The following is a 21606-nucleotide window of genomic DNA, read 5'->3' as shown; positions in this document are numbered from 1 at the left end:
ACACACATCAGTGGTGGAGAGTGTGAGGGGCTGTTAACCTGCAGTGACCACAGCCTTGATGGCCACCTCCTTGTTGTCCCTATCAAAGTGGCCATAGAAGTGGTTCAGCTCATCAGACAAGGAGGTGTCGGTGACAGGGGGGTGGAGGTAGTAGTTTTGTAGTCTGTGATGGCCTGGATGCCTTGCCACATGCGTCGGGGGTCAGAGTTGTTCTTGAAGTGATCCTCAATCCTTAGCTTGTGGTTGTGCTTGGCCTTTTTGATGCCCCTTTTCAGGTTAGACCTGGATGAGCTATAGCCTTGAGCATCACCTGATCTGAATGCAGTGTCTCGTGCCTTCAGCAGGAGTCTGACCTCACTGTTCATCCATGGCTTCTGATTAGGGAAAGTATGCAAGGAAAGTATGCAAAGGAGGCATATGATTCAATGTCCATCATGGGTGGCCTGAGTTACGAACACTCTCCAGTCAGTGTTTTCAAAACGCTGCTGAAGTGCCGAGTCAGCTCCCTCTGGCCACACTTCGACTGTCCTTACTGTTGGTTTCACACGTTTGATGAGTGCTGAATACTTGTGGCACTAATGAGAGGTGATCTGAGTGTCCTAGATGGGGGAGGTGAGCAGCTTTGTATGCATCAGCCATATTTGTGTACACTTGGTCTAAAATATTTTCTCCTATTGTGGGGCATGATACATTTTGATGGAATTTAGGCAGTGCAGACTTTAAATTTGAGTGGTTGAAGTCACCCGCGACAATGTAGGCTGCCTCGGGATGCAGAGTTTGTTGTTTACTGAGAGCAGAACGCAGTTCTTTCATGGCAATCTTAGAATTAGCATCCAGTGGTATATAGGCTGCTGTTACTACAGTTGATGTAAACTCTCTGGGCAGATACTCTATGTTAGCTGAACAGTGATCGGTTATGGTGGTGTCCGTGCACCACGTTTTTTTAACATAAATGCACAAACCCCCACCTCTGGTCTTACTGGAGTCAACAGCTGTTCTGTCCGCACGGAGGAGGCAGCATCCAGTTAGCTCGATAGTGCTGTTGGGTATTTCACTGTTAAGCCAAGTTTCTGTGAAATAATCAGTCCATAATCATTCTGTGTGTGGTGATCCATAGCCGCAGTTCATCCATTTTTTTCGCCAGCGAGCAAACAAAGGCTTGGAAGAGCAAGTCAATGTGGAGTTAGCTTTAGCCTCGCTCAAATTCCACCACATGACCCCCTGCATCGATGTTTGCGTGCCCGTTTGAAGATCCCTCCAGTCGCTGTGGGAATGTTCGGAGGTGCCGTTGGTTTAGCGATCTCTGGAAGTTCGCTAATAACGGTGTCAGAATTGCTGGAACCGATGTCCAAAAGTTCCTGTCGGGTGTACGATATGTAAGCTAAACTGTTTTTACCGAAAATACTTGAGATAAACAATCATATTACCACTAATTTGCTAAATCTGGAGAGACACGGAGCTTCGCGATGCCTTCGCGCAGCCATCTTGATCTTTACCAGTGATGGATGACCTCTGAGCATTGCAGATTGTTATGAGGTACTGGATTGTCTGTCTCTTCTAATTCCTTTCATCTTCTTCCCTATCCTTCTGATTCTTTCTTTCACACAATCTCGACTCTACAGTTCTACCTGATGATGCTACTGGTTAATTGTGGTGCAGTGTTCAGTACCTTGGAGACCTCACTAAGTGACTGAAGACTGTTGGGAAAATGTTTAGAGTCCAATTCATATTCAAGGACACACACACGCACACACACACACACACCCTTAACTGGAGCTGTCACCCTTTATACACCTAATGAGGATAAACTCCCTTTTAACCTCACTGAGGAATACGATTCATTTTGTCTCAAATGATGGGCCCTTCCATCCCCATTCCTTCCTCTTTTCTCCACATCAAGAGCTCTGAGGCTGGAGAAGGTGAGCTGGCCGGCTCCTTGGAACAAGGTGACTGCAGGAGCAGATGTTTTGCTCCATTGGAGGAAAGGGGAGGTGGGTGGTGGTATCGGAGTGGGGTAAATCTCCAGCCTCCTATTATATCCCCATCGACTTCACACTTTGCAGGTTTATTGCTAGAGACTGAAGGAATGTTGTGTTGAATTATTTAAGTAAAAACATTTAATTTCATTTTTTATTTTGAAGGAACTACTGTTAAACAGAAATATGTTAATAAATATGAATATAGATTTGAAACTCAACACGTCCTGTTTCGTTTCAAAATAAAAGCACTCTGTCTTCATTATGATTTACAATTGAGCACATGCTTCATAACTTTTAGTTCTAAAATAAATATCAATGACATGAAGATTCAAGATTTAATACTTCACAGGTTCATCATGTTTTTTTTAATCCTCCATGTCCTCCTTGGCTACTAGTAACTGCGTGGAGGAGGGGTGGGGGTGGTGCGATCTGTGAAGTCTTGTATCATGTGGACGCGCCGGCAGTTTTGTTGTCTTAGCATTCCTCATGGGGGCAACACTATGCACTATAGCTTTAAACACACACTTCTTAACGTTTTTGTCTAAAATAAATAACAATGAAATTTATAATGAAAGTGAATGAAGCATTCTGTCACTGATGGTCATTATCAAAGGCAAACTCAACGTAGCAGGCAGCAACGCTGTCTGTGCGGACACCACACACAGGCAAGCTGCAGCAGTTTAGCTTTGTCAGGACATCAGAGGATATAAACGGTGATTGGCTTTGCGGCACATCTACATGCAAATTTCTCGCTTGAGTTCAAATATTTCAACTCACTCAAATTTGCAGCGCAGCACGAATGATGCGATTTTCACAGTCTCGCCTCATTTGCGCACGCCATTCGCAACTTTGCGTCTATTTGCGTCTTTGCATTGACTTTGTATTCAATTGCGCCGCAGATCTCACATTTGGTGTGAACACGCCATCAGGAGTCAGGCGAAGGTCAGGGAAAAAGTGCTTACTTATAGTTAAATGTTAATGCTAGATTTGTGTTAGTTCATCTATACTCAGTAATGTACCTGTGTGTCTTTGTGTGTGTATGTAGGCAGGTAAACTTCTTCATCAGTTAACACTATCCAGGTCTTTTAACAAGGGATAGGGATCATTTTTTTTATTGGTAATGATACCATTTTTGAGACTGCTTAACGATCCGAGTCAGAGAAATTCCTACTCTCAACAGAACTATTATTGCTTTTATTGCAAAAACTGTGAGTCTGTGACAGTTTGATTTCTTCAGTCTCTGTTGCTGTTTTTGTTTTAAGAAGCTGATTAAGCGGCCCACAGAGGTAGCCAGTCCGACTATGTTTTGAATGATTTGCGGTCGGGAGGCTAGTCTTTACCTATAGTTTTTACACACATAAATCATTTTTCCAGATAGTGCACATATCTATTCATACTCATTCTTGCTTAACGATACACACACACACACACACACACACACACACACACACACACACACACACACACACACACACACACACACACAAGAGATGCAGATAGTGGTGTCCAGTGTCACAATTTTTACCCAACCAAACATTCAACATCTAGAGGTTTTGATGCAGCATAGTCTTGCATAGCTAGACCTATCTCCACAGCACTGTGTCAGCGCAAAATCGATAGCTGAGGGTAGGAGAATGGCTAACATCTGGCTTGTGAGAGATGCACACTGTACATCTGGTAGGCCAGGCCAGACTAGATGCAGCATAACAATGTCATGATACTTTCATCTTTATTCAGTTTACCTGAAAACCTATAATGTGTGGAGTTGCCATAATGCCTACTGAGACAGATGTTTTAAAATGGTATGGTCTGTAAATTAGTAAAGTAAATTACCACACTCACTCCTGTTCTACTTTGCGTTGAGCTTGATGTTTGCTTATGGGAAGCGATGACTTCGGAGCCTCGACACCAACGCACAGACTCTGTAATAGATGCTCTGAAAAGGTGGTGATGGCGCAGTGGATATGACACATGCCTTTGGTGTGGGAGACCTGGGTTCAATTCCCACTGTGATATAGCAACCAATGTGTCCCTGTGTGTACGTGTCCTATGTATACATATATAGCAATTGTATGTCACTTTGGATAAAAGTGTCAGCTGAATGGTATGTAATGAAATCACCAACAATAAATTTCTTATATATGTGAAAGTAAATAAATTACTTTCACATGAATTGGCTGATGGAAATATAAAGAGATTCCCCTCCCCAGGTGCCTCTCCAATGTCCATTGGATGGGTACTGCGTCATATTCCGTCTCCATCGCAGTTTCTAGTGACAATCAGTTGTCTTTGTAGCCAGTGTGTCAATGTCCACATGAGCAGTACATCTTGCTTCCTGCTCTTTTCTTTGCTCTGCTATCTCTGCGCCTAGTCTATTTTTGTAAGACCAGTTTGTGTCTCTGAAGTGTGAAAGCCCTAGGGTAACCCTTACCCTAACCCTGGTTAAAGTCACTGAGGATAAAAGTCTTATTCGTGAGGGATCTGGTGTTGATCAGCACCATGGGAATTGAACGCCGTTCAGTCTGTTGGGAAACACGACTGAGCGGGCAGAGATTCCCGTGCACGCAGCCACGCTTGGAGAGCTTCACGTTCCAGCAGCAGGGAGGTGGGCACCCGGAGTCAGGTACAGTCGACCAGAGCCACCGGTAACTGTATCCCGGAGAACACCGCAGATTAATCTTCTTCTTGATTAATCATCAAGATGGCGCCGCGGATGGTCGCCTCGGTACTTTGCTCTCTAGTACTTTGTTTTTGTGTGTTTATTATGCTTTCTGCGGTCTTTCACCAATAACTTTTACCAGAGAGGAACTCTTAAACATCAGGCAAACCTCTACAGGAACTTTTTCTCCGGTTTTCACAAACCCAGCAAGTTTTACCGAAATCCTGGTTGGAGGTGCCGCAGTTCTCCGTGGAATCCGCCGGAGACGCCGACGTGGGAAACAAAGCGGGGGACTACGCACCTCGCTTCCAGCCATTCACCTGGCAAATGTCCGGGCCCTGGCAAACAAGATGGATGAGCTACTGCTTCTCAACCACAACAACTCAGACTTTCACAGATCCGCCGCCCTGTGTTTCACTGAAACCTGGCTCTGTGAACACATCCGAGACAGCGCACTTCAGCTGCCTGGTTTCCAACTCATCCAGGCGGACCGCAACACAGAGCTTTCGGGGAAAACGAAAGGTGGAGGAATCTGCTTCTATTTAAACGAAGGTTGGTGTACAGATTCTACAGTGCTGAAAAAGATGTGCAGCCCTCACTTATAAGCCCTTCTATTCTCCGCCGGAGTTCTCCTCGTTTGTTATGGTCAGTGTTTACATACCACCAAAAGCCTGTGTAGCAGACGCGCTACAACAGCTAGCCGACCAGATAATAGACACAGAGAAAATACACCCGGACTCTCTCGCCATTATTGTTGGGGATTTTAACAGTGCCAAACTCAATCAGGAACTCCCTAAATACAGACAGCATATCAAGATTCCCACCAGGGACAAAAACACACTGGACCTCTGTTACACATTTTTAAAGGATGCATATCGCGCCGTTTCCCAGGCAGCTCTAGGACTCTCCGACCACTGTCTGCTTCATCTCATCCCAACCTACAAGCAAAAACTAAAAAAGTCCAAACCTGTGGCAAAGAATGTAAAGATATGGACAAGGGAATCAAAGCTGGAGTTGCAGGCTTGCTTTGACTGCACCAACTGGAGCGTTTTTGAAGCTGCAGCTACAGACCTCAATGACCTCACTGACACTGTAACTTATTATATCATATGTGTGCAAACCAAGACCTTCTGCACATACAACAACAGCAAACCTAACTAAAAAATAGGCTCTCAGCCAATGACCCTGCATCAATTTGGAAAGGCCTGAAACAGATTACGGATTACAAGAGACCATCCCCCCACCCTGCAGAAAATCCCAGACTGGCTGATGACCTTCACGCGGATCTTTAACAATAACTAAAATAGTCTCCCCACATTGACTGTCCAGAAAAAGGCCCAGCAGAGGTTATACTTCCTTAAACAGCTAAGGGAGTTTAATCTGCCGAAGGAGCTGCTGACCACTTTCTACTCAGCCATCATTCAGTCTGTCATCTGCACCTCCATCACTGTCTGGTTTGGATCAGCCACCAAACGGGATAGGGCCAGACTGCAACGGACAATTAGGGCTGCAGAGAGGATCACTGGAGCTGACCTTCCCTCCATCCAGGACCTGTACCGGTCCAGGGTCAGGAAAAGGGCAACAGAAATCTCTGCAGACCCCTCACATCCTGGTCACAAACTGTTCAACCTCCTTCCCTCTGGTAGGAGATACAGGGCACTGTTTGCTAAAACCAGCCGACACAAAGACAGTTTCTTTCCCTAAGCAGTCACTCTGTTGAACACTCAGAAATAGCCCCCACCCTTAGACTGAACAAAGTCAATCAACACTGTTCTGCTCATCTACCTCATGCATATTTTCAATCTTATAATTACAATATTGTTATTAATATTTCACCCTTGCACTGAACTGCCTTGCACTATATTTGTATTTAAATCTTAAATATCTGACTATACTGGTATTGCACTATTCCTTCCCTCTCTTCAATTTTTATTGTATATTTTTTGTAGATTTCAAAATGTTATTGTATTGTTATTCTGTATACTTACAGTATTAAGTAATACTTAATACTTAACAGTATTCATTTATATATATATATATATATATATATATATATATATATATATATATATATATATATATATATATATATTCTCCTAGTCCTTTCTGTTTTTATTCTTATATATTAAGTGAGTGTTGTACTTTGAGAGCAAAGGTTAACCAGAGTCAAATGTGTTTACTCAAACCTGGCCAATTATGCTGATTCTGATTCTGATTGCAGCTGATGAACTCTGCACAAAACCCGACAAATGGATGGCTAGGATCGCATGTGGAGGATGATGCCAGGTAAGCTCTAAGCCTGACACAAACTCCGCCTCTCTTGTCGCGTCTCCTGCGGCGATTGTTGCGGAGCAGCAGGCAGGGCTGACGCCGTAGTGGATGCTAGGAAAGGCGGCGGCGTATTTGACTGTCCGCCAGAGCCGTAGATCGGCACTTTCTCCGCAGAATTACAGATACTTAAAAGGGTCAGGAGGTTATAAACCAGCAGCGGTGACACATTTCAAGTGACAAGTAGTAAGAACATGAAAATCGACAGCAATCTTAGCAGAGGTAAGCGGTGAAACACACACAACGCTATCTTCCTCTACGGTTCTAATGCATTTGTTATTGTCTTTACAATTTCATCTAAACTATAGGTGAAATGCATTTGAGTGTGGTGTAGTTGTCATCTCACCCCAAACATTTGCCGGAGGTCAGGGTCTCGGAAACGGAAAGGGATGTTGGAGACATGTAACCTCTTGGGCTGCTGCTTTTCCAACGAGTCGCTGGACTGCAGGTGGAGCTGCTGGGAGCCCTCCGTCTGTGCAACCTCCTCTGCCTGCTGCAGGGAAACACAAAGGATGCCACAGATTAGCTCCTGTCATGGTAAAGAAAAGTCTTGAGAGGACTAAAAAAAAGACCCAGGTGAGAGGCAAGGTTGTTCAGCTTGATGTCTCCCGTTAAATACTAAAATGAGCTGGAGTGACATGAAAAACTACCCTGTACAATAGAAGAGGATTGACAGAACAATGTGGTAAAATATTCAGGAAGTGTGAAGGTGAAAGACGAGGGGATGGGGGCATCAAAGAGAGCTGTTTCAAACACCACCATGTATATTCCTGTGTAGCAAATCTTAGGTCAGGGTATTTTTTTATTGGGATATGCCCTATCTGAAGATAAGACGAGAAGATGGCCGACAAGCCAACTTGCTGCCGCTGCTCACTGGTAACCTTTTATCTTTTTAACTTTCCAGACTTTCCAGACTCATTTTATGGTTTTATGGTGTAATTGCCTTCATTTGGAATACTTCTACGGTCTGCCGGCACTACCGTTTGTGTGAGTCTTCACTGTGCTCATCTGTTTTGTTCCGGTTTGAGCCTTACCTGGCGTTTTCACTGGCCGCCGACGCTGCCTAAGTCCTCATCCACAATGTGGGCCGGTATGAAATACATCTTGTTTGTCTGTGCCTGGCTCTTTCTACTGCGTGTTCACCTGCTAGTGATGGGTTTTCATCAGTACTCGGCCATTGACCTGCTCTGACTGTGCTGTCACCTGCCTGGACCTGCGCCGGAGGCACTCTACCTTCACCCGGACATCGCCTTCCAGGCTGGAAGTTCCAGCCACGCTGGAGATATGGTCCAGCTCTCATCGCCCTCCACGCTCCGCCAACCGGGCTGTCGACCACAGCGTGATAGCCCGCCTAGCTCGGTCGGCTAGCACCACCACCAGCTGTGATAACATCTCACTCAACATCGCTCTGCTCAACATCCGCTCACTGACAGGCAAGGGACATCTCATCCAGGACCTCATCTCCGATTGTAAGCTAGACTTTCTTTGTTTAACCGAGACATGGCAACAGCCCAAAGACTTTTCTCAGCTGAATGAATCCACTCCTAGTGGGTTTGTTTACATCTGTCCAACCTGTGGCTCCGGCCGGGGAGGAGGTCTTGCAAGAAGTGGAAAGTCTCGCCGGTGTCTGTGTCTGCCTCCAGCTCGTTTGAATCTGTTGTCTGGTCCCACTCCATCATTGCTACTGTCTACCGCCCTCCTAAACCGAATAGTGAATTTTTAAATGACTTTGCTGCTTTTCTCACCCACTTATCCTCTCTCTCACTAAACATAATACTGCTGGGTGATTTCAATATCCACATGAACAATATCAATCTGCCTCTCACCAAAGACTTCACCTCCTGCTTAGAGAGTTTGGGATGTCAGCAACATACCACTTTTCCCACACACTTCAAAGAACATATTCTGAACTTAATCTGCTGCTCTGTTGTCACCCCTTCTGACCTTACAGCTGATGAACTCTCCGTAACTGACCACTTTCTCCTCTCATTTACAGTGAAACTCACTCTCTCCATCTCTAAAATACCACGCCTTATTTCATTTCGGAAAAAAAGAATATCAACCCCGCCACTCTCACTTCAAGTATCCACTCCTCCTGCCTCCCTGACACTCACAAGCTATCCACCCTCGATGATCTGGTCTCTCATTACAACACTGGACTCCATAATATTCTTAATTCCTTTGCTCCGTTAAAAAACAGATCTGTTTCTTTTTCCGTCTCCGCCCCTTGGTTCACCCCCGATCTTCGTCTCATGAAAGCCAAAGGTTGGCAACTTGAATGTCTATCGGCATCACCCACACCCCGACTGGTTCACATCTTACCTCTCTGGCCGCACTCAGTTCATTCAACTCAAGTCTCTTAAATCCATTCCGTCCTCCGTCACTTCAGGTGTGCCCCCACTCTTCATCATTTACCTCCTTCCCCTTGGCAATATCTTCCGCAAATTTAACATTCACGTCCACTGTTATGCTGATGACACCCAGCTCTACCTCTCCACCAAACCCTCATCCACTCTCCAGTCCACCTCCCTTACTGATTGTATCTCTGAAATAAAAACCTGGTTTGCACAAAACTTCCTCAAATTTAACAGTAATAAAACAGAGGTTCTCCTCATTGGCACCAAATCCACTTCATCCAAAACCGACAGTTTTTCTCTCACTATTGATAACTCCTCTGTTTCACCCTCCCCCCAGGTTAAGAGTCTGGGTGTCATCCTTGACAGCACACTATCCTTTCAATCCCACATCAATAACATTACCCGTTCTGCCTACTTCCACCTACGAAACATCAATCGCCTCCGCCTCTCCCTTACCCCCCACACTGCCACCATCCTTGTCCACAGTCTCATCACTTCCCGTCCTGATTACTGTAACTTTCTCCTCTTTGGCCTCCATCACAAATCCCTCCATGAACACGAACTGGTCCAGAATTCAGCTGCCCGCATCATAACTCGAACCCCCTCCATCCAACACATCACTCCTGTCCTCCAACAGCTCCACTGGCTCCCGGTCCAGTTCCGTATCCAATTCAAAGTCCTCCTGTTTACCTTCAAGGCCATCCACAACCTCGCCCCCATATTAGGCTGATGAGCTCAGAGAGGCGGTGGAGAAGGATGGTATGGGAAACTGTATCAAAAGCTGCAGAAAGGTCAAGGAGGATGAGGATGGTGATGAGGCCATTGTCGGCAGCAGGTCATTAGTGATTTTGATGAGGGCGGTCTCAGTGCTATGGTGGGTTCTGAAACCAGATTGGAGGGGTTCGAAGAGCTCATGGTGGGACATGTGATGTTGAAGCTGGGCAGCCACTGCTCTTTCCAGGGGTTTGCTGAGGAAAGGGAGGTTGGAGATTGAACGATAGCTGTTGGGGTCGTCTGGGTCTAAGCCTGGCTTTTTGAGAGTGGGGACGACTGCTGCCATTTTAAAGCTGGATGGTACCACACCAGAGGCAAGAGATGCATTCATGATGTTTTCCACTGGATGGCAGAGGATGGGAAAACAGGCCTTGACCAGGGTGGTGGGCATTGGGTCAAGACTGCTGGTTGAAGTCTTGGCTGAGGTGACCAGTTTTTTACTTGGTCGGCATCCAGTGGAGAGAAGGCGGATAGGCAGGTGGCTAGGCAGCACTGAGGTGAGTGGGCAGCTGAGATACATATAGTCTTACATTCAGTGCCAATATTCAGTGCCAATGCAGGAATTAGTCTGCCCAACATAAAAAGAATTTCCCACTGGCCCGGGGTAGATCAAGGTTTTACTGGCCCCATGTATATTTTTACTGCCCCAGCAAAAAAGAGGGGACATTTTTTTTTTCTCTCCAAATAGTTATTAGTTAAAACTCTATTAATCGGATATACATTGTAATGATTCATCCAAAGTCAAGTCAAGTCAAGTCAGCTTCATTGTCAATTCTGCAATATGTGCCAGACATAGAGAGCAATTGAAAATATGTTTTTCAATACATATAACAAGTATAATATAAAAGATAAGTAATATATACAAATAAAGATAAAAAAGGTTTTATATAAAATGAAAAGACAGGTAATGTATACAATTAAAAAAGATAAGTAATATGTACAATACAGTAATCACTTCTAAATAGTGCAAATGTAAGGCAAAATCTAACAGTATAGAAAACTAAAGATATTGAAAATGTGCAATATAAAAGGAAGAGTTCCTGAGTGTCTTCTTTTATAAAGTGGCCGGTGCTAATCCTGATGGGGGGGGGGTTCAGAGTCCAGAGTTATTGGGGGCAGAGGGGAGGAGAGGGAGAGAGGGGAGGGTGTTGAGCTTCTTGATAGCCTGGGGAATTAAGCTGTTTCCCAGTCTGGTGGAACAGGCTCGGAGGCTCCGGTACCTTCTCCCAGATGGCAGGAGGCTGAATAGGCTGTGTGAGGGGTGGCTGAGGTCACCCAAAATGCTGGTTGCTTTGCGGGTGAGGCAGGTTCGGTAAATGTCCAGGAGTGAGGGGAGTAGGACACCAATGATTCGCCCAACAGCATTCACTATGCGCTGCAGGGTCTTACGGTTGGAGGCAGTGCAGCTCCCGTACCACACAGTGATGCAGCTGGACAGGATGCTCTCAATGGTGCCCCTATAGAAGTAGCACATGTTGGGTGGGGGGCTTGCGCTCGCTTCAGTTTGCAGAAGAAGTAGAGGCGCCGCTGGGATTTTGAAGGGAGGTCCACACTAATGTGCACCCCTGGAATTTGAACCACCATTGATGGTCAGTGGGGGTTTCAGGTTTTGGGATGTGACCTCACCGGAAATCAATAAGCACTTCCTTGGTCTTGTCAATGTTCAGAAAGAGGTTATTACCGCTGCACCACATGGCCAGATGGCTGACCTCCTTCCTGTAGTAGGTCTCATCATTGTTGGAGATGAGACCCACCACTGTTGTGTCGTCCGCAAGCTTCACAATGTGGTTGCTGCTGAAGAATGGAGCGCAATCATGGGTCAGCAGCGTAAAGAGCAGGGGGCTGAGCACACAACCTTAGGAGGCCCCCGTGCTCAGAATGATGGTTCTAGATGTGTTGCTGCTGACCCGTACTGCCTGAGGCCTCTCACTGAGAAAGTCCAGCAGCCAGTTACATAAAGAAATGCTGAGTCCCAGCTGGTCCAGTTTGCAGATCAGCTGCTGAGGGATGATGAACACTGAACTAAAGTCTATGAACAGCATTCTGACATATGAGTTTTTGGTATTTAGGTGGGTGACTGCCAGATAAAGAGTAGAACAGATTGCATCCTCGTTGGATCTGTTACCTTGGTATGCAAACTGGTAGGGGCCCAGGGTGAGGGGAGAATGGATTTTATATTAGCCATGACTAGCCTTTTGAAGCACTTCATGATCATGACGGTCAGTGCAACGAGGTGGTAGTCAATGAAAGTGGATGGAGAGGGCTTCTTTAAACAGGTATGATGGTGGTGGCTTTGAAGCACGATGGAAAAACAGCCTGACTCAGAGAAGCGTTGAAGATGTCTGTGAAGACATATTTAAGCCCCCCTGCACATTCCTTTAGCACACGACCAGGGATGTTGTCTGGACCTGTTGTCTGGACCTGCAGCCTTGCTGTTCTCAGGCCAGCTGTGTCCCCAGCTTTGAAGGCTGCGTTCCTGGCCTTCAATAGCCCATGGACCTCTCCTGTCAGCCATGGCTTCTGGTTAGCCCGGGTTGTGATGGTTTGGGTGGTGGTTACATCAGTAATACATTTGCTAATGTAGGAAGTGACAGTGTCTGAATACTCCTCAATGTCTGTATTGTTGTTGTAGGTAGCTGCCTGCTTAGGGGGCATTAGGTCACTTAAAAATGTATACGACAGGGACATTTATGTCCTTTAAAGACTTGTCTATCAAATTTCAGCTGCCTACATCCAACCTTTTTCATTTTTTTTTTTTCAGATTAGACATTTCATTCAGAATCAGTACCTCAGTTGTTTTAATTGTCCTCCAAAAACGTTAATTGACACACTCCTCACTTTAGACCCTGATTGGAAAAGGATTATTTCATACATCTATGACCCAATGGTGTCCGTCAGCTTCGTTTTCCCCATCATACTAGAGATTCATGGGAGTAGGATTTGGGGCTTAGCAATGATGATGAACAGTGGGGCAATATTCTTGATCTTGTTCATAATTCTTCTATTTTTGCCCGACATGGTTTCCAAAATTATACATCAGATTCATTACACTAACCATAGATTCAAAAGATCAAAAATACACCCAGATGTTCAAGATGTCTGTAACAGATGTGGTCAATCCCCTGCAAATCTTCTACATATGTTTTGGTCATGCCCAAAACTAACAAGCTATTGGTCCAAAATTGTTGACACACTAAATAAATAACTTACAATGTTGTGATAGCTCCAAATCCCCTCTCTGCCATTTTTGGTATCTCAATGGATGAGGGCCTTTTGGCTATGTCTCACCATGCTATGGCCTTTAGTACCTTGTTAGCCAGACGCCTAATCCTCTTCACCTGGAAAAACGTCCTGTCCCCATCTTATGGATGATGGATGAAGGAGGTTCTGTACAATGTGACGCTGGAGAAGCTGAGGTTTTCACTTAGAGGTTCTCCAAATTAATTGGAAAAATCCTAGATGTCATACTGTTTGGACTACTGTAATGCACTTTACATTGGCGTTAATCAAACCTCTCTTTCACGCTTACAGTTAGTACAAAACTCTGCTGCTCGTCTTTTAACCAGAACTCGTAAGCATGAACACATAACACCAGTCCAGGGGCCTCATGTATAAAAGATTGCGCAGCTTTCATACCAGAAGATGGCGTACGGCCAAAACTTGAAAAGTACCTACACACAGATATATTCACATGTATAAAATTGTTCGTACGCCAGGTCATGCGCACCTTTCCTTTATAAATCACTTATCAACGTGAGATTGACCGCACGTGAACGAGCCACTCACCCCGTCTTGCCTCCTCCCATAAATTAATATGCAGATTGCCCATAAATGCCCCGCTGAGATCATTTCTTTGACTGAATTACAATGGCTAAACACGCAAAAAAGAAGAACTTCACAGACTGTGAGATCGAGGTTCTAATTACAGAGGTGGAGGCAAGGAAATACTGGAATACTGTTACTAGGGTCGTAAATGCTGTAGGTTCGGAGAACCGGAGCATGGCAGAAGTTAAGAAAAAATGGTCCGATGTTAAACTAGAAATTAAAAAACGAGTAGTGGCGCATCGTAAAAGCGTGGCAGCTACAGGTGGGGGGTCGGGAGCACCTGCACTGACGCCACAGGAGGAAAGGGTGGCTGCAATCATCGGGGAGGAACTTATAGCTGGAGTTCTGCCAGCATAAGAAGCAGTCTGAACCAACTGATGTAATTTCGTTTGTTTTAGAAAATGTGGAAATTGAGGAGTCCGGAACGAGGGAGACTCAGGAGGAGGAGGAGGTTGAGAGGGGGGACCCATGTGTGGCCAGCACCTCCACGGCAGGAGATGGAGCGCGCACTGGATCGGCTGCACCGCGTGCCTCCGCTGCAGAGGGACGCCAGACTTTTTCTGCAGTCACAAAATGAAATTGTGAACACAATGAGGGACATAGTGACAGAATTAAGACAAATAAATGATGGTCTGACTAACTTATGTGACGCAATAAAAGACCTTTAAAAGGAAATGCATATTGTCTTGCCTTTTGACATTCTTTGTATGACCTCCAACCAAAGCTGTAAGGCTGCTGCATTGGGCCTAATGTTCAGTGGCCCCGGGTCGGGTTCGTCCATCTCTGCTTCGGGCTGTGGCGGAGGCACACCACGTTTGTTCGCCACATTGTGCAGCACACCGCATCAGCACAATGCGACACACCTTCTGTGGGCTGTAAACCAGCATGCCACCAGTCTTATCCAGGCAGCGCCAACGGCCTTTCAGCTGCCCTATGGTCCGCTCCACCACTGACCGAGCCCGAGTATGTAGGTCATTGTACCGTCGCTCTTGCTCATTCTGGGGGTTTGTGAGCGGGGTGAGGAGCCAAGTTTGCAACCAACCATGGTCACCTACGGGTATTCAATAACCACATACTCAGATGCCAATACAAGATCATTGCCTTATTGTACCGTAGCCTAATGATCATAAATTAAATATTACCGATAAGCCAGCCATCCTGTGCCTCTGCTGAAAGTCTGTTTCCAGTAGAGCCAGGCCACCGTGCCAACACATTTGCGCATCACAGATCAATAGAGTGGAAGTGTTTTCTGTTGACATAAGCAAATTCATTATCATCTGGTGCCCTTATAGCAATGTGAGTGCAGTCGATGGCTCCGATTACATTTGGAAATAGGCTCATCGCTGCGAATTGCAGTTTAATGTTGGCCTGCTCACCGACAGTGAAGGGAAATCTTATGTACCTGGGTGACATACAGATGATACCGTTCCATAAAGCTGGCATGGCGCGGCTCAGTGATGGTTGGAAAATGCCTGATCGGACAGCCAGCTCTCTCTGGAAAGCCCCCGTTGCGAGGAAGCCCAGCGCGGTGAGAACTTGCAACGAGACAGGTAACGCGTGGTTCCTTACTGTCTCATGTTGTAAAGCCGGCCCTAGCTCAGCACAGAGTTCCAACAAGATAACCCTTGGCAACCTGAATCGACTCATTAGCCAGTCATCATCGTGGGCCAGCAAATCAGTTTGGTCTCTGAATACACGCTCTCTCCGGATTCTCCTGTTTGCGATGTCTTCAAGCAGTGCCAGAGCAGCCATTGTGCATCAAGTATAGCAATTTCTTTTACGCGTCCTTTTATAGGCTACACCTAATTTACCACACCTTGTTCACTTATTTACACATAATCCACGGATCAATTGAGCATCACACGTATCCCATGGATGAGCCCGAGTCAGGCTCACAGAGCCAATTGCATTTTCCCATGCCAGTCTTGTAGTTGCACATCGAGTATATATTTCATATGTGATAAATAATCCATGCTGCGTGCAATATTAACTATATACAGAGGGTGACATGCATTTCCTGAGGGTCGTTTGTTTGACACCCTCAAATTCAACAGAAGTTATTGAGTAGTGGCAGATTATATAATTTCCCATTTGGGTTTTGGCATTCTGATGTGAATCATCCACATCAATGATCAAACTTGTATTAGCGGTGGTAATTATGTTTTTGAATAATCAACGTCATAGACGAATGACAGTAACTGTAGTGGAAACTTTATTTTGTAATGTTTGGTGATTTTCAGCACCTTTCAGTTAGAATTCTCCACGTTACAGAGACAGAAAAGACTTTGCGGACGGCCCGCACATTCTCACGACTGCTCAACAGTTTGCGTGACGGCCCGCACATTCTCACCTCAAGTTCTTTTTTTATACATCACAAAGTGTCCGTGAAAACCAGCGTACGCAAGCTTTTCGTGCGTACGCAACGTTTATACATGAGGCCCCAGGCCTTGCTACATTGGCTCCCGGTCCAATTTAGAATACACTTTAAGATCTTATTGTTTGTTTTTAAATCACTGAATGGGTTGGCACCTCGCTACATCTCAGACCTCCTACAAGTTTACACCCCCTCACGGTCACTTAGGTCTACTAATTAACTTTGGCTGGTCGCTCCAAAAACCAGGTTAAAAACCAGGAGCGACCATAATTTTTCAGCTACACCGCCTAAACTGTGGAATGAGCTACCTCCACAGGTCAAATTGGCAAGACCCTCAAATCGTTTAAATCCCGCCATAAAACTCACTTGTATTCCCTGGCTTTTAACCCAGCATGAGAACTGTGTGGTCTTATGTTGTTTTAATGTGTGGTCTTATGTTGTTTTAAGTGTTCTATGTGTTTTATATGTGTTTCTATGTTGTTCAGCACTTTGTAAACCTTTGTTTTTTAAATGTGCTATACAAATAAAAATGGATTGCATTGGATTGGACTGGATACCGGATGAACCAAACTGAAAAACTGTAGTGATAGAAAAGTAAAGAGTGGTGATTCAGCTCAATCAGCTTATTTGTTCTTATGTTTTTATTATTATTAATTTTTGCCCTTTCTTTCGAAGTCTCTTCCCTTCCTCTTATTGCTTTTTTTAATGAAAGCATTCTTTTCCCTTACATAACTGTGTTGTTTTAACATTATACATGTTATTTAAAAAAAAAAAAATAATTGTTGCTTGTTGCTCGAGACTGAACGGAGAGGGGAATAAAACAGGTTAAATGTTTGAGCATAGTGCTTCGGCTTTATGTCTTACTTCGGCAACTTGTAACTTCTGATGTTAATGCTTAATAAAACATATTTTAAAAGAAAATGGGAGTGGCAGTAGTGCACTTCGTAGGGAGTTGGGTTGGGAAATGGAGGGTCGCTGTTTCATGTTTCATCGAGTGTGGACTGGTAGTGGGAGAGGTGCCAGTTCCCCTCCTAGGCACTTCCAATGTGCCATTGAGCAAGACACCAACCCCCCCCACTGCTCAGGGCACCTGTCCAGCAGTCCCTATGGCAAGCCCTTGGAGCATTTATTCTATATCCTTGATATCAGATGTCAAGTTCTTCCACTACTTGGCTTTTGGTCAGTACTAGTTGGATATTTTGTCTTACTAGTTGAACAAAATCTTTTACTTGTCACTTGTTTTCAGCCACTAGTGGAACATTTGTCTAACTAGTTACAGCAGAAGACTTACTAGTGATGCCGGGCAGCATACTAGTAGCACCAAAGACCAAACTAGTCAGCTCTTTGACACACTAGTTGTCCTGTGGACCAAACTAGTAACACTAAAAGCCCTACTAGTTAACTAGTGAGCTGCAAAAGCTGACATGTTAACTAGTAAACATGAATTCCATTTAGTAGTGAAATAAATCTCTCCGCACTAGTTAATTAGTGAGAGCCAAAATTTCTTATTAGTTAACTATTTAAGGCAAAAATGTTTACTGGTTAGCAAGTTGAAGCCTCAAAGGCCTACTAGTAACATTAGTGAGATACATTTTGGCATTACTACTTAACTGGTGTGGTCAAAAAAGGTTACTAGTTAACTAGTGAAAGCCAAAGTGCTTACTAGTAAACTAGTTGAAGCCTCTTTTGACCATACTGGTTAACTTGTGAGCCTCACAATATTTACTAGTTAACTAGTAATGTTCAAAAAGCCTACTAGTGACACTAGTGAGACATTTTGACTTTACTAGTTAACTAGTGTGGTCCAAAATGTTTACTAGTCAACTAATGAAAGCCAAAGTGCTTACTTGTTAACTAGTAGCACATAATGCTAATGAGGAGGTGAGGACAAGGGGCTTTAAGGCTTTCTATTGGCTCTTGAGTAAGCTCTAGCTAAAGTGTAACCCTCTAAAGCCTGAAGAGCTTTCTGTGTTGATACCGACAGCTCCTTAATACACTATCCAGGGGAAAACATGACATCATTTTATATTAACCACTGCTTGATGTATTTTTTTTTTGACTTTTTCACAGTAAAACACAAATATGCAATAATTTGTATTCCATGAATCATGCTCATTAATGAGGACAAAAATGAATTAACAAAATTATTATGGTAACACTTGAATGAACTCATGAATTTATGCATGACTTCATGCATGAAAAACCATGTATTCATTCATGTAGTACTTCATGAACTATCAGTAATGTACAAGGATTAATAGTATCTCATTCATGACTTAATGCAGGAACAATACATTAACTAATGCATCAATTAATGCGTTCTCTGGGGACCATCACCTTATCGTGGTGGAGGGGTTTGTGTGTCCCTATGAACCTGAGGGTGTTGTCTGGAGCTTTGTGCTCCTGGTAGGGTCTCCCAAGGCAAAGTGGTCTCAGGTGAGGGGCCAGACAAAGAATGGTTCAAAAACCCTATGAGTGACCGAGGTAGAGATGGAGTGACCCTGCCCGGAGGAAGCCCGGGGCCCCCGTCTGGAGCCAGGCCCAGATGGAGGGCTCGTCAGCGAGCGTCTGGTGGCCGGGTTTGCCACGGAGCCCGGTCGGGCACAGCCCGAAAAAGCTACGTGGCACCTATCTCTCCATCCCATGGGCCCACCACCTGTGAGAGGAACCGCTGGGGTCGGGTGCGCTGGCATATGGGTGGCAGTGAAGGTCAGGGGCCTCGACGGACCAGACCTGGGCAGCAGACGCTGGCTCTGGGGACGTGGAATGTCACCTCTCTGTGGGGGAAGGAGCCGGAACTTGTGCGGGAGGTGGAGCGCTACCGGTTAGATCTGGTGGGGCTTACTCTACGCACAGTCTTGGTTCTGGAACCATACTCCTGGATAGGGGTTGGACTCTTTTCTTCTCCGGAGTTGCCCAGGGTGTGAGGCGCCGGGCGGGTGTGGGGATACTCACAAGCCCCCCGGCTGAGCGCCGCTACGTTGGAGTTTAACCCGGTGGACGAGAGGGTCGCCTCCCTACGCCTGCGGGTTGTGGGGGGGAAAAACTCTGACTGTTGTTTGTGCATATGCACCAAACAAGAGTTCAGAGTATTCGGCCTTCTTGGAGACCTTGAGTGGAGTCCTGCATGGGGCTCCAGTCGGGGACTCCATAGTTCTGCTGGGGGACTTCAACGCGCACGTGGGCAATGATGGAGACACATGGAGAGGCGTGATTGGGAGGAACGGCCTCCCTGATCTAAACCAGAGTGGTTGTTTGTTGTTGGACTTCTGTGCTAGTCATGGATTGTCTATAACGAACACCATGTTCGAACATAGGGATGCTCATAAGTGTACTTGGTACCAGAGCACCCTAGGCCAAAGGTCAATGATCGATTTTATAATCGCTTTCATCTGATCTGAGGCCGTATGTTTTGGACACTCGGGTGAAGAGAGGGGCGGAGCTGTCAACCGATCACCATCTGGTGGTGAGTTGGGTCAGGGGTGGGGGGAAGACTCTGGACAGACCTGGTAAGCCCAAACGGGTAGTGCGGGTAAATTGGGAACGTCTGGAGGAGGCCCCCTGTCCGACAGACTTTCAACTCACACCTCCAGCGGAGCTTTTCGTGCATCCCTGTGGAGGCTGGGGGCATTGAACCCGAGTGGACAATGTTCAAAGTTTCCATTGCTGAAGCTGCGGTGAGGAGCTGTGGTCTTAGGGTCTTAGGTGCCTCAAGGGGCGGTAACCCACGAAACACCGTGGTGGACACCGGTGGTCAGGGAAGCCATCCGATTGAAGAAGGAGTCTTTCCGGGATATGTTATCCCAGACGACTCCGGAGGCAGTTGCAAGGTACCGAAGGGCTCGAAGGGCTGCAGCCTCTGCCGTGAAAGAGGCAAAGCAGCGTGTGTGGGAGAAGTTCGGAGAAGACATGGAGAAGGACTTTCGGTCGGCACCAAGGTGCTTCTGGAAAACCGTTCGCCACCTCAGGAGGGGGGAAGGGAACCATCCAAGCTGTGTACAGTAAGGATGGGACGCTGTTGACCTCAACTGAGGAGGTAATAGGGCGGTGGAAGGAGCACTTTGAGGAACTCCTAAATCCGACTAATACGCCCTCTATGGTAGAGGCAGAGCTGGAGGATGATGGGGGGATTGGCATCAATTTCCCTGGTGGAGGTTGCTGAGGTAGTTAAACAACTCCACAGTGGCAAAGCCCCAGGAATTGATGAGATCCGTCCAGAAATGCTTAAAGCTCTGGGTGTGGAGGGGTTGTCTTGGTTGACACGCCTCTTCAACATTGCGTGGAAGTCTGGGACGGTGCCTAAGGAGTGGCAGACCGGGGTGGTGGTTCCCCTTTTAAAAAAGGGGGGACCAGAGGGTGTGTGCCAATTACAGGGGTATCACACTTCTCAGCCTCCCGGTAAAGTCTACTCCAAGGTGCTGGAAAGGAGGGTTCGGTCGATAGTCGAATCTCAGGTTGAAGAGGAACAATGCGGATTCCGTCCTGGTCGTGGAACAACGGACCAGATCTTTACTCTCGCAAGGATCCTGGAGGGAGCCTGGGAGTATGCCCAACCAGTCTACATGTGTTTTGTGGATCTGGAGAAGGCGTATGACCGGGTGCCCCGGGAGATACTGTGGGAGGTGCTGCGGGAGTACGGGGTGAGGGGGGTCCCTTCTCAGGGCCATCCAATCTCTGTACGACCAAAGCGAGAGCTGTGTCCGGGTTCTCGGCAGTAAGTCGGACTCGCTTTCAGGTGAGAGTTGGCCTCCGCCAGGGCTGCGCTTTGTCACCAATCCTGTTTGTAGTATTTATGGACAGGATATCGAGGCGTAGTCGGGGTGGAGAGGGGTTGCAGTTCGGTGGGCTGGGGATCTCATCGCTGCTTTTTGCAGATGATGTGGTCCTGATGGCATCATCGGCCTGTGACCTTCAGCACTCACTGGATCGGTTCGCAGCCGAGTGTGAAGCGGCTGGGATGAGGATCAGCACCTCTAAATCGGAGGCCATGGTTCTCAGCAGGAAACCGATGGAGTGCCTTCTCCAGGTAGGGAATGAGTCCTTACCCCAAGTGAAGGAGTTCAAGTACCTTGGGGTCTTGTTCGCGAGTGAGGGGACAATGGAGCGGGAGATTGGTCGGAGAATCGGCACAGCAGGTGCGGTATTACATTCAATTTATCGCACCGTTAGACTGAAAAGAGAGCTGAGCCAGAAGGCAAAGCTCTCAATCTACCGGTCAGTTTTTTGTTCCTACCCTCACCTATGGTCATGAAGGCTGGGTCATGACCGAAAGAACAAGATCCAGGGTACAAGCGGCCGAAATGGGTTTCC

The 21606-nt window shown here is 46.1% G+C and overlaps 1 protein-coding gene across 3 annotated transcripts in view; it reads right to left on the bottom strand.

Annotated features, from left to right (window-relative positions):
* Positions 1–21606, bottom strand: part of LOC144536574 (RNA binding protein fox-1 homolog 3-like) — a 790727-nt gene that overhangs the window by 105757 nt on the left and 663364 nt on the right. Inside the window, exon 7 of one of the 3 annotated variants that reach the window (XM_078279785.1) lies at positions 7313–7459. The exons of 1 other annotated variant lie outside the window; for it this stretch is intronic. In XM_078279785.1, coding sequence (XP_078135911.1) covers positions 7313–7459 — 147 coding nt within the window. The remainder of the gene's footprint in view (positions 1–7312; positions 7460–21606) is intronic. One more of the 3 variants, XM_078279787.1, reaches the window with a different exon arrangement.

The sequence above is a fragment of the Sander vitreus genome, chromosome 21 (assembly GCF_031162955.1).
Source record: "Sander vitreus isolate 19-12246 chromosome 21, sanVit1, whole genome shotgun sequence".
NCBI lineage: Eukaryota > Metazoa > Chordata > Actinopteri > Perciformes > Percidae > Sander > Sander vitreus.
Note: the sequence above shows the minus strand (reverse complement) of the source record. Positions and strands in the feature narration are given on the sequence as shown.